The sequence below is a fragment of the Triturus cristatus genome, chromosome 9 (assembly GCF_964204655.1).
Source record: "Triturus cristatus chromosome 9, aTriCri1.1, whole genome shotgun sequence".
Lineage (NCBI taxonomy): Eukaryota > Metazoa > Chordata > Amphibia > Caudata > Salamandridae > Triturus > Triturus cristatus.
The window spans coordinates 756,702,290-756,715,987 of record NC_140592.1 but is presented as its reverse complement, the minus strand read 5'-3'; the positions used below and the strand labels follow the sequence as shown (position 1 = coordinate 756,715,987).

Below are 13,698 nucleotides of genomic sequence, written 5' to 3'. Positions count from 1 at the left end.
CCAGAGCCTGTGTTGACGGTGTTATATAGTCATTCTCGAAAAAAATTCGGGAATGTGCGTTTCCTCTTCACGTGAAACACCGTTCTGGGTGCCAGTGGGCTGGGGCTGTACTCCAGGGGTGGCTGCCCTTTTACAGGTGACCATCAAGGGACGCTGACGAGCCCACCCTTTGGACTCAATTGGCTGTTGCGGAAATCCATTATAACAGTGGAATGTTCACATAAACAAATAGATGGATGCCACGCCGTGCCAACTGTGCCCACCCCAGCAGTGTGGATGACTCCACGTCCGTGGCATTCAGTTTGTGAAGTGTGTTTGTATAGCGGGCCGATCTTGCAGGCACCCAGCATTGGCACCGGATTCGCCAGGATAGGATTTCACGTACCAGTTTATCCTTTTGGGGAAAAAAAGCTTTTAAACTATCACCCTGCAGACACAACATCGGCAGTCAGCACAGCTTCCCTCTGGTGTTTAATCATTTATTCATTCAAATGAGGGGAAGATGCCCTGGATACAATACGCCCCTAACCTGCGCATGCCCTGCTAAATCTGGAAGGCAGAAGTAAATCAAGTGCACGCCCGTCTCATCCCCTCAGAGGAGGAGTAAGTGCGCGCTCGTCTCACCCCCTCAGAGAGGAGTAAGTGCACGTCTGCCTAACCCCCACCCCCTTGAAGAGGAGTGCATGCCCGTCTCATCCCCCCTCAGAGAGAAGTAAGGGTAAGTGTACGCCCGTTTTACCCCCTCAGATAGGAGTAAGTACACTCCTGGTACATTTGATCCCCTCAGCAAAGAGTAACTGCACGTCTGCCTCACCCCCTCGAAGTGCATGTTAGTCTCATTCCCCCAGACAGGAGTAAGTGCAGCCTGCTGCTGCGCTCCCGTCTCACCAGAACACTCAGATAAGCATGTCGGTGCTTGGGTGCGGCGAGGGATATGCTGGGCGAATGGGAGTGAGGTGGAGCTACAATAACAAAGGACGTCAGAACGCAATCTGACAAGGAAAGGTTAGTGGGAGAGGGTGAGAGCTGATTATTTGGAAGGGTGGCAAATTATACTGTTAGCATGCTGCTTTTTGTTTCCCACAGCTATTCTCTTTGTATTGGTTTTATTAGGTCTCGCCTGAGACAGCGCTTTAGCGCTGCTCTGGCGAGACTTATAGTAAGCGCCTTTTGGAAGTGCAAACGAGTGCTTTCAGGCCTCCAACTACAGTGCATGTGCCCCGGGCGCGCGCACCATTTGGCAGCCTGAAAGCACTCGTTTTCTTTCACTTTCGGGGCCCCTTTGATGTCCCGCACCACTGTGCCCGCCCCCACTCCCCCTCCCACTCCCTCCTCGTCAACTTCAGTGCGCGCTTGTCTTTCCGCCCCCACTCCCCCTCCCACTCCCTCCTCGTCAACTTTTGCGAAAACATTTTACTAAGTGGAGAACTACCTGGCGATAGTGAGCACATTTTGAAAAATCGACAACAGCCCCTTTGTTTTAAGGATATACATTACCTCGTGAGACAACTGCCCTGATTGCTTGGTTTTAAAAGTTTTTGTAAAGTTTCATTGATCTGTTTTTAACATGGGCGGAGGCGCCACAGGACAAACAGAATATTCTTAAAGTTCTTCTTAAAACAAGTTAATAAAATGCACTTAACAGATCTGCAACCAGGCAACCAGCTAGTGGCGAACCACGGTGCCTTAAAAAAAGTGCGAATTATAACAAGAAAACAAAACGAAATAGTTTAAAAGACATCAGTGAAGATTTCGCTAACAGAATTAACACAAATGCCATATTTGCGTTTCGCCCAGGCTTGATGGCAGTCACGTGGTTTTCACATCCTCCTGGAGTTTTTGCACACAGGCGTGAATAACAGGCTGTGAATAGCGGCGCGGTCTCTTTCACATGCAGATTAGCTTGTCTTTCGACTGTCTAAATAAATAGCGTTTCTTGCTATTCTCCCTGGTGGCTGTATGGCTCCCGGCAGATTACATGCAAATTTACGTGTCGCTATAATTGGTATTTTTCAACATCAGCCTCCAACATCCGCTTTACCGAAAATAAAGTTACTCCTGTCCACAATTCTACAATAATTGTTTTTTGAGTTTCAAATAAGCCCTTTGAAAGATTCTGTGCGCCTCCCCTCCACAGAGCCCCTACCGCACACCCCCATCCCATCCCCGCAGGACCCCACCAACGGATTACTGTTTAAATCTCATTACATATTCTAAGATGACTTCCTTGGTCGGGTAAAGGACCCCCTGTCAGGGAAACAAACCTCGTCCCTTCTCCTCCTCCCAAGAAATTGTACCAACACCATTGCTTCAAAAACAACATCCTCATGCACAAAACTAACAACAACAAAAAAATCACTGCAACAGAAATAACAGAAAAAACAAGCATTTGCAATGCAATAGGTCTCGCATTTATACGAGTTTGAGCTATTGGCATTGTAAATGACAATGCCTTTTATTTATGTTTTAAAAACCCACACATAAATAAAAGGCATTGCCATTTACAGTGCCAATAGCTCAAACTCTTAACAGCTGCGAGACCTATTGCATTGCAAATGCTTGTTTTTCAATGCACTGAAAAAGAGGCAGCACAACTGATGGGAGAGGTTTGTGTATTTCCAAAACCCCGTGTTATCTATCGTTCTGTTTTACATATGACCACAGTTGCCTTATTTCACTAGAACACTTTTATTAAATAGCGATATGACCGCACTGTACAGTATGAAAAGGTACACGTAATACATTTCAAAAGTATGCGTACTGGGGTTGCAGCAATGGCTACAAAGCACAGCATCCAGGTGTACGCATATTATGCACGGGCAGCCAGTACACCCTGTCTGCTGAGCCTCATCGCTCCAGATGTACTCATGAACTGATATTAAAATCTGTGGGCTTCATACTACACTCAAGTCATTCTGAAAGATAAGATGAGCAATTAGTAGCTGGCATATATTCATAGTGAATAATAGGTTAGTTGTAAAATGTAATATCCAACGTGAAATAGGATTGAGTCCAATCACAAGAAAGGCCAGTCACAACATCACTCTATGCTTATATATCACTACCTCACAACATCCCTCTCCCTCACTACCTCACTCTTTCACTACCTCACTCTCTCTATCTCACTACCTCACTCTCTATCTCAGTACCTCACTCTCTATCTACCCCACTCTCCCTCACTCTTTCACTACCTCACTCTCTCTCACTACCTCACTCTCTATCTACCTCACTCTCTATCTCACTACCTCACTCTCTATCTACCTCACTCTCTCTCACTACCTCACTCTCTATTTCAATACCTCACTCTCTCTCTCTCTCTATCTCACTACCTCACTCTCTCTCTGCTAATGCAATAGGTATCACATATGCAAAAAAAAGCTAATGCCAATAGAAATGACAATGCCATTTATTTAGGGATACAATATTGATAAAAAAATAATGAGCAATACCAATAGCTCTACCTATAATATTGCCGAGACCATTGCATTGTAAATGCTTGTTTATTTTGGGCACGTTGTTATTAAGTGATTTTACTGAAGCACGGAACGTTGAACCAACGCTGAGACTAGAACCTAGGTGTCCCGGCTTCTAAAGTCAGCAACTCTGACAAGAAGACTCCGCTTTCATTCCTGTATGGCTTGTTCCCCTTAGCGCTGTCAGTGTTCTTATGGCAGTGTAGAGCGCTATACAAAAAACGATGGGCCATATTATCAAGGAACGGCGATAACATTATCGCCGCTTTAGAAGCAGGAAACTGCCGCCAAAGTGGCGATAATGGGCTTGATAATACGCCCTTGTGAATTCCCATAGAAACCCATGTTCTGGTGTGAACCTGGGCTTCTATGGGAATTCACAAGGGTATATTATCAAGCCCATTATCGCTGCTTTAGCGGCAGTTTCCTGCTGCTAAAGCGGCGATAATGTTATCTTGAAGTGCCAATCCCTGTGACATCAGACAGTCATGAACTGCACTTCACCGTCGCCCGAGTCTAGAGTGGCCCTGAGGTGCAAGGAAGTCCATCCCGAGCTGCACTGACACAGAAGAAGCGGCAGTTTCCTGCCGCTAAAGCGGCGATAATGTTATCTGGAAGTGCAATCCCTGTGACATCAGACAGTCATGGACTGCACTTCACCGTCGCCCGAGTCCAGAGTGGCCCTGAGGTGCAAGGAAGTCAGTCCCAAACTGCACTGACACAGAAAAGGTAAATTAAAAATGCTTTATCAACAGCTTCCCCAAAGCCCAGGACACTCCTTCCCCCCCCCCACCCCCCCCTGCCCCGCCGCCTTGGTGTCTAATGTAGCACGAATTCGACCCTAAAGTATTGGGCCGCGTTACATGAGCACCAGTCACTTTACAGAAGGACACACACGTTTGTTGTTTTTAAAAAAATTCTTTTAGGCACGTTGATATTAAGTGATTTTACTGTAGCATGGAACGTTGATCCGACGCTGAGACTAGAACCTAGGTGTCCTGACTTCTAAAGTCAGCAACTCTAACAAAAAGACTCCGCTTTCATTCTCGTATGGCTTGTTCCCCTTAGCGCTGTCAGCATTCTTATGGCGGTGTACATCGCTATACAAACAAGCATTTAAAATGCTATAGGTCTCGTCTTTCATTAAGTTAAAGACATTTGCTTTGCTATACAATACCATTAGCAAAGCAAATGGCTTTAACTTAATCAAAGGCGAGACCTATTGCATTTTCAATGCTTGTTTAATTTTGGCGTAACTCTTATATTCAAGAGTATGTTGTTGTCCTTCTCGTGTGGTGAGGTTGATGGTTTAGGTGGGAGAACGAGGGAAGGCATACTCTCTAGTCCCTCGCCTTTGTGTGTGGATATACAGTCTTGCAGATCTACACATAACTGCCAAAGAGGGGTACAGTTCCTCCAAATGAGATTGATGGTATTGATCCATTAACATTGTGAATTTAATGCTATGCAAAATTCTAAATACTTTTGCACCTTGTCTTGTTTATTTGTAATAGAAGGCTCACTTGCTCTTGTACCCCTTACTTATTGTTTGGTTGCACAGCAGTGGATACACTTCAGTTCCACATACCAAAAGACAATGGTTTATTGATTTGCTGACTTGTGGAATATGTCCCTATAGGTAAGGCTTAAGGCACTAGTCTTAAGTCATTACATTGTTCCAGTGTGAATATTTACTCTGCAGCTGTGGCATACTTATTCATGTGACCACCTCCCAGAGAATGCATGGACCGTTCAGTGCAACACTGCTGTCTCTCTGATCTTTTGATTTTGAGAGAGATGTGAGCTTTGTAGTGTACGAGTACTAGGTGGTCATTTCCATATCTGTTAATTTTCTAATGCATCCATAAACGTCTGATCTGTGTTTGTTAGAAAGCACATGGTCATTGCCAGACGTTAAGTAGACAGCTTTCTTAGTACCTCAGGAATATGCCCTGCATAATTTAAGGTACTGGGAAGTCTAGTCAAATCAATTAAATTGGGCCTGATGTAGAGTTGCATGGTAACGGTGATTCTTTCTTTCAGTTTGTGGTGAAAATGGTAAATCTCTGTTAGAGGATTCCTGAACCGTAGAGAATACTCTGGTGTAGTGACCTCCAAATAGGAGCCTGTGGCAAAGGTAATTCCAAAGAAGGATTCTGCCATGGTGGAAAATCCTCAAACAGAGCATTTACTAATTCAGCCACAAATAGGGTGTATTTTGGTTACCACCCAACATTCCACTCAGAACATTAAACTCTGGGTGAAATTCCACCACTCGCAATTCTGTCTAGTCAGGTGATGATTGGGTCTGGTAATCCCAGGTCTACAAACTCCCAACCCAGGAATTTTACTCCTGGTGTCATTGAATTGGGCAGTACCAGGCTTGTGGGCAAGAATGCAGCCAGGTCGCACAGGTTCTCTGCACTACCACATGGGGAAAATCCAATGCTTCCCCAAGTCACGACCCCAGCCCACCTCCCCGTCCCACCCGAGAAGCAAGGCCAGGTGAGAGCAGGTGCAGTAACACACCTGATCATGCGCAGAGGCCAAGAGCAGAAAGGGCTCCCCACTCCCCTCCTGCATGACAGTTACAGCCTCTTACGGAAAGAAGGGCCTGAGGCTGCATATGACCCTGCCTTAGGACAAACACGCCCACTTTCCAGTGGTTGAGCCTGAGGCTGTTTGAAACCCTTCCCAAAGCACACACCACAGAAGCATATGCTGCTCCTTCTAGTCGGGTCCCAAACCCTCTCAACTGCCTGTCAAACGCAAGACATACCAGGCCATTGTCAGTCATAGTCTGGACCCCCGCTATACCATCACCAAATTCAAGGTAACTTTTAATGAGGGCCTAAGTGTTTTAAAGATCTGTCTATGCTCTGCTCAAATTTGTGCAAATTATAGCATTTAGTAGTCCGTATAGACTGTGGTGTAAGCACTTATCTAAAATGATCATGAATTCACTTTAAGCTATGCTAATAGGTTTTGTTGGTGAGTGACGTAAGGAGCCCCTTCCTCCAGTTTGTTGTTGGCCCTCAAGTTCAGTGCTCATAGTGGAAATGTCTTCAGCAAGCTGTTAATCTCAGCCGCTAGAAAGTTGTATTATCCAAGTATGTGAAATTGTAGCTCACTTCAATCAGCGAAACTTTTTCAGTGTTCTGGTCATCACACCAAATCTATTTGGGCTATCAAAAGAAATAGCCTGAGAGCTCAAAGAAAGCGAACCAAAATTGTTGCTGCACTAGATTCGATGGAAATTTCACCAGATCGAGTTTGATCAAAATTTAGAAAGCAGAGAGTGTTAGATTGGGTGAAAGTTAATTCTGAAATGAATGCGTCAAAACAGGGCTGACGTGTATTGCTAAGCTATGGTTCAAGATTAAGTGTAACCCATTCAGGGAGCTCTTGCATGCACTCATATTTAATCTATATTCACAATTTTTTTTTATCTAACTTTGCCTTTTGCATCCCTTCCACTTTTTTTCTGTTTGTACCCCTTTTAACTCTTTTTCCCCTACTCTTATCCATTTGGTTTCTGTTGCAGGAGGATGCTGATGGCCAAGAGAAGGACACTCAGTCGGAAGACTCTATTCTGAGCGACATTGACCTTGAGACCGCCTCAGTGCCTGAGGTCCTGGAGCTTGTGGCCACTGTATTGCGCAAGTGTGTGCCAGGTGTATATGGGGTGCAGGCTATAACAACCGCCCGCCGTCCTGTCGTAAAGTTCTCACACAAGGAGTCAGGGCTTCACGGGGACATCTCCATCAATAACAGGTGAGATCTGAAAGCAACGTGATTGAAGTGCTGAATGCAGTGCAGGGAAAATCTAAGCATGACTCCAGTGCTGTTCGGCATGATCTCCTAGTGATGGGTGAGTGTGCAGGTTGGGGCTTTGAGTTCATTGGTATGCCAGGTGTACCTCTGTGGGTGATTAGGATGTTTTGCAGCGTGAATCTTTCTGGATTCACTATGCTGTGCATTATTCCGCGATCTGGTGGTTGGGTCCGGATTTGTAGTCTTTCTTCTTTTTTTTTTTTTTTTTTTCGTAGCCCAGGTGGGCGTCGACGTCCCACCATTTGGTGTACCTCTCGTGACGTCGGAGTGCTTCCTGCGGAAGTCCCACCTTTGGGGCGCCATCTTCAGATTCTTTTTTCCGCCGTTGGGTCTGGATCGTCATCAAGAAGCTCCAGAGTTTTAAACAAAGGAAAGTACGCGAGTTTCATCGAAGGAGAATTTACAGAAGACTACAGAGAGGAAGGAATTACAGCCGGGACGGCGAAGAAGGAGGAGATCCTCGAAATTCTTCGACGCCCACAGGAAAATGCGCATTCAGGGACTCTGAGCGCAATGGACAAGAGACAATTAAAATTTTGCCCTAACTGCCACCACAAGTACGCGCAGAAGGTCCAACATCCGGTGTGCAACCTTTGCCTGCCGATCGACCACGAGAGCAAAGACTGCAACGCCTGTTCCGCATTCACGCCGAAGACTCTCCGGGTGAGAGATAGACAGAGGAGAGCCAATTTCAACATGGAAGGCAAGGGTAAGGCCCCGTCGCTGTACGATCTGGGCCTCTCCACCGACGATGAGGACAACATCGCCGAGGGACCTGATGTCTTCACGTGCCCAGAGACCGATAAGAAAACGCCTGACGAGGTAAGAGACATGTCGAGTGTGAAACCCCCGAAAGGGCCTCGAAAATCTGAAAGTGACTCTCGAAAAACAGAGTCAAAGTCCTCAAAAGGAACACCGGCGCCGAAAAGCTCGACGACCGCGAGTGGATCCAAGGACAGAAGGCCCAGCGGATCCTTCGAGAAGGACTCCCAGGTGCCGAAGGCCGCCGAAAGACAGAGTTCGTCGAAGCAGGCCCAGGAGGTGGGGCGCTCGGCGACGAAAGACAAGGCCGCGTCGACGCAAGTTCCGTCGAAGAGACCTGCGGTTGACGCCGAGCAAGTCTCCGAAATGGAGAAGAAAAAGAGAAGGCTCGAGGCGGAGATGGAGAGCATCCTTCAGAGAAAGAAGAAGTTTAACGAAAAAATGAAGAAATTCAAGATCCCAACGATCCCACCGACGGAGGTCGTCGAGATCGAGGAACAGGAAGAATTGGACGCCGAAGAGCTGTCGAAGGATCCGGAAGAGGAGGAAGAAGGCTCCTACTATGAGGGAGAAGATGAAGAAGAGGATCAGCAGTCGTTCTACGGCTCGGCGCCGTCGACGACTCAGGAGCTGGAATGGCAGGACATCGACACCGAAAATCCCGAAGAGCCCGTGGAGACTTATCCTTCGAGGCCTTCGCCGCCAGACGACATCAGAGCATACAACATGGTCGTCAAGAGCGCTGCAGCGGCTTTTGGAGTTAAATTAGACGAGGAAAAGCCGAAAGCTGATTTCCTACTCGAGACTCTGCTCCCCATCCAGACGAGGAGCCAGTTCCTCCCCATGCTCCAAAGCGTGATGAACCAAGGGAGGAAGGCGTTTAAGGACCCAGCAACATGCCGGTCCATCACGCCGACAACGGAAAAGAAGTACAAGCACTCCTCGCAGGATCCTCCTTACATCAAGGGATCAGTCACTGCCGACTTCATCATTGCTTCCACGGCCAGGAGAAGAGCTAATGTGCCGGCGACCTCGGGACCACCTCCTGATAAGGAGAGCAGAAGGATGGACCTCACTGGAAGGAAGGTTGAAAGAAACGCCGCAATGCACTGGCACATGGCAAACTCTAATGCGTTCCTGAACAGGCACCAGTACCAGCATTGGGATGAGATGGGGGAACTAGTCAAGCATCTCCCAGAAGAGTACTGGCAAAGGGCTTCCCATCTAGTGGAGGAGGGGAAGAATATCTTTAACTCATGCATTAAGACTGCATTGGACGGGGCTGAGACTTCGAGCAGACTAATGGCCATTGGGATCACTGAAAGGAGGCAGGCCTGGCTGAGAATTTCTGGATTCAAACAAGAGGTCCAGAAAACATACTGAACACCCCGTTAAACGGTGAAACGCTGTTCGGGGACCCGGTGGACGAGAAGCTCTCCCAACTGAAGAAGGAAAATGAGATGGCAAGGTCCATGGGGGCCCTGCAGTTCAGAGGGATGAGAAGAGGCATACCAGCTCGGAGACCCTACGGAAGGGGAGGTAACCAACAGGGAATGTCACACCAAGCATTCCAGCAAGGACAGCAGGGTGACTGTCACAGCCAACAAGGACAGCAGAAGCAAAACTGGCAGTACCAACCTCGAGGCCAGTCCTTTCGCGGGTAGGGGAAATGGACGTGGCCAAAGAAGAAGAGGGGGAGATCAACCCTCTTCTAAGTGACTTTGCACGCAAGGAGACGCTCACTCCCAGTATACCCCGAGGGGTGAAGCGCAAAATGAACAGTGAGGGGGGTACACGAAACAAGCGCCTACGAGCATACGACACCGGTAGGCGGAAGACTGGGACTTTACCTTCAACAATGGCAAAAAATAACCACAGACAAATGGATACTCAACGTCATACAGCACGGATACTGCATAGAGTTGGAGAAAAGGCCTCCAAACAGGAAACCAAAGAGAAGACAACGCTCTGGTCAAGAGCTTGCTCAACTCAGGGAAGAGACACAACAACTACTCCAAAAGGAGGCCATAGAACCAGTGCCATGCAGAGAAAGGAACAGGGAGTTTACTCGAACTACTTCCTGGTCCCAAAGGTGGACGAAACACTAAGACCCATCCTGGATCTACGATTCCTAAACAAATTCATAAAGACACAAAAATTCAAAATGACATCGCTACAAGAAGTGCTACCTCAAATACAAAGCGGAGACTACATGTTCACCGTGGATCTCAAAGATGCCTACCTGCACATCCCGATGAACAGGCGCCACAAGAACCTGTTAAGGTTCAACATCAACCAGGACCATTACCAATTCACAACCCTGGCATTCGGTCTAAAGTCCGCACCAAGGGTTTTCACGAAATGCCTTGCAGCAGTAGCAGCGTACCTAAGGAGAGAAGGGATTCATGTGTATCCTTACCTAGACGACTGGCTGATCAAAGCAAGTACTCGCGACAAGTGCGAGGAACACGCAGAGCGGGTGACAAGAACACTAACAAGCCTGGGGTTCTCGATACACGGGTAAAGTCATCAATGGAACTAGAACAGGTGAAGATCTTCCTGGGAGCGCAGATCAACACCTTAGACAAAACAGTCATGCCCAGCGACAGGAGAACGATAGCCCTGCTGAAGGAGACATGTCTCTACCAGAAGGGGCGAGCTCTTACAGTGAGAACAGCGAGCAAGATCATGGGCATGATGGCGTCATGCATTCACCTAGTCCCCAATGTACGGCTTCACATGAGACCGTTCCAGGAATGGCTGCAACAACAATGGTCACAAGCGAATGGAAGTTGGGAGGATCTAGTGGTTGTTACGCACGCATTGCAAGAGGAGATAGCATGGTGGAACAGGTAGAACATAACTGTAGGAAAGCCCTTGACACCACCAAGCCCAACTGTGACCATTACCACGGACGCATCCCAGATAGGATGGGGGGCGCACATGAACAAGCTCAGAGTGAGGGGTCTGTGGACTCCAGCAGATGCGGTCAGACACATCAACTACCTGGAATTGAAGACCGTACTGCTAGCCCCGAAGGCCTTCCAGAGGCAGCTATACAACCAAAAGGTGTTGATACAGACGGACAATACTACCACAATGTTCTATATCAACAAGCAGGGAGGAACACAATCATTCCCCCTTTCAACTCTGGCACAAGAGATTTGGAGATGGGCCATCCCACTCAAAATAGACCTGCTGGCGATACACCTACCAGGGAAAGACAATGTGGAAGCCGATTGGCTCAGCAGGCAGACCTCGGCATCCCACGAGTGGGAGCTCAATGGACAGGAAACGCAAAGGCTAGTCAAAAGGTGGGGTACACCGACAATAGACCTGTTCGCAACACGCCTGAATGCAAAATGCCGAAACTTCGCATCCAGACAACCAGAAAAACAATCCCAGGGGAATGCCCTATGGATAAGTTGGTCAAGGACATTTGCATACGCTTTTCCACCAATACCACTGATGCACAGGGTACTCAACAAGTGCAAGACCAGCAACATGACAATGATCCTGGTGGCACCACAGTGGGCGAGACAGACATGGTACTCACAAATAGTGGAAATGGGACAGGGACCTCCACACAAATTCGCAAAAAGAAAGGACTTGCTCTCCATGCAGAACGGAGAGGTTCTACACCCAGAGCCAGAGAGCCTCAGACTGGCAGCTTGGCTCCTGAAGACATAGAGTTCGCACACCTTAAACTACCTCCAAGCACTATGCGGGTGCTGCGGGAGGCAAGGAGACCAACAACACGGAAATGTTATGGAGAAAAGTGGAAATGGTTCACAATGTGGTGCAGCAAAAATAAACTGCAAGGAAAAATGACAAAGGAATCAACGGTGCTTAGATACCTCACACACCTTCTAAAGGCGAAACTTTGCTCATCGTCACTAAGGGTACACCTAGCGGCGATCGTAGCTTATACACGAGGTGAGACAGGAGGAAGCTTCTTTACGTCACGGGTAGTAAAGAGATTCCTGGAAGGGGCGAAAAGAATAGCGCCACCAAAGAGGATGCCGCCTCCGGCATGGAACCTCAACATAGTCCTGACGGAACTTATGAAAGCGCCCATTGAGCCCATGCACGAGGCCTCCCTCCAAATGCTGACAATGAAGACAGCCTTTCTGGTGGCAATAACCTCACTGCGCAGAGTAAGCGAGTTGCAAGCGCTAACGCTGCAAGAGCCCTACATCCAGATACACAAGGACAGGGTCGTAATGAGAACGGACCCACACTTCATGCCAAAGGTGGTGTCAGCATTCCATTTAAATCAAACAATTCAAATACTAGGTTTCTTTCAGGACCCAGCAACAAGCGCAGAAAGGGCACTGCACACTCTAGACGCTAGAAGGGCGGTGATGCACTACATCGAGAGGACAAAAGAACACAGGAAAACCAAACAGTTTTTTGTGTCCTTCGCAACGAGCTTCCTGGGTAGACCAGTGACAAAAAGCACCATCGCACGATGGATTGCGCTAACAATACAATTCTGCCACAAACAGGTGGGGCAAGAACTATCCGAGGGGCCACGGGCCCACTCCACAAGGAAGAAGGGAGCAACAATTGCCTTTCTGGCAAATACACCCATTCAAGACATATGCCTGGCGGCAACATGGGCCTCGGTGCACACGTTCACCAAGCACTACTGCGTGGATATACAGATGAACAAGGAAGCACAAGTAGGACAGAAGGTGCTTTAACATATATTCAACGAACAACGCTCATCTTCCACCCAGCCGCCACAGAGATAACAAACCGCTACAAAATCTATGCACAGCATAGTGAATCCAGAAAGATTCACGCTGCAAAACGAATAGTTTCTTACCTGTCGGTGTAGTTTTGCAGCTTGAAGATCTTTCTGGATTCACTAGCGAACCCACCCACCTCCGCCAGGAAGATGAGGCAGGAGAAAAAAGGGTGGAAGAACAAAGACTGAAATAACAGGATAAAACTGAGAGGAGATATATAAGGAAGATACTTAACGCCTAGGGTTAAAAAAAAAAAAAGAGAAAGGAAGGGGAAAAAGAACCCGAAGATGGCGCCCCAAAGGTGGGACTTCAGCAGGAAGCACGCCGACGTCACGAGAGGTACACCAAATGGTGGGACGGCGACGCCCACCTGGGCTACGAAAAAAAAGAAAAAAAGAAAGACTCCGAATCCAGACCCAACCACCAGATCGCGGAATAATGCACAGCATAGTGAATCCAGAAAGATCTTCAAGCTGCAAAACTACACCGACAGGTAAACTATTCGTTTCTCAGCAAGAACCCAAGATATGGTTCTGGAAGTGCATGGGAATGGATGATTGGATAGCTGCTGCTCATGGTACATCTCAGAAGCATCTTACTGTGGCTTATTGCAACCGTGTGCAATGTGGTGGGAGTTCAAAATACATATTGGTGGGCTGCCCAGGAGAAAGTGGTTGGTGTACAACCCAAGTGACATACTTGTTGCAGCTCCGTTCAAGCATGAACTGTGGCACTTTTAGAAATTCCAGATAGAACATATTGGTAGCTTTGCGTGTGGCTAGGAGGAGCTTCAACTTTGTTAGTTTCATGAGCATGGTTTACAGTTTTGTTGGCGGGAACTCATGTTGTTTGTTGGCAGGTGCTCATGTTGTTGC

The 13,698-nt window shown here is 47.6% G+C and overlaps 1 protein-coding gene across 1 annotated transcript in view; it reads left to right on the top strand.

Annotated features, from left to right (window-relative positions):
* TUT1 (terminal uridylyl transferase 1, U6 snRNA-specific) overlaps positions 1–13,698 on the top strand; it is a 348,086-nt gene that overhangs the window by 158,197 nt on the left and 176,191 nt on the right. Inside the window, exon 6 of the mRNA XM_085626071.1 lies at positions 7,018–7,247. Within this exon, the coding sequence (XP_085482197.1) occupies positions 7,018–7,247 (230 nt within the window). The remainder of the gene's footprint in view (positions 1–7,017; positions 7,248–13,698) is intronic.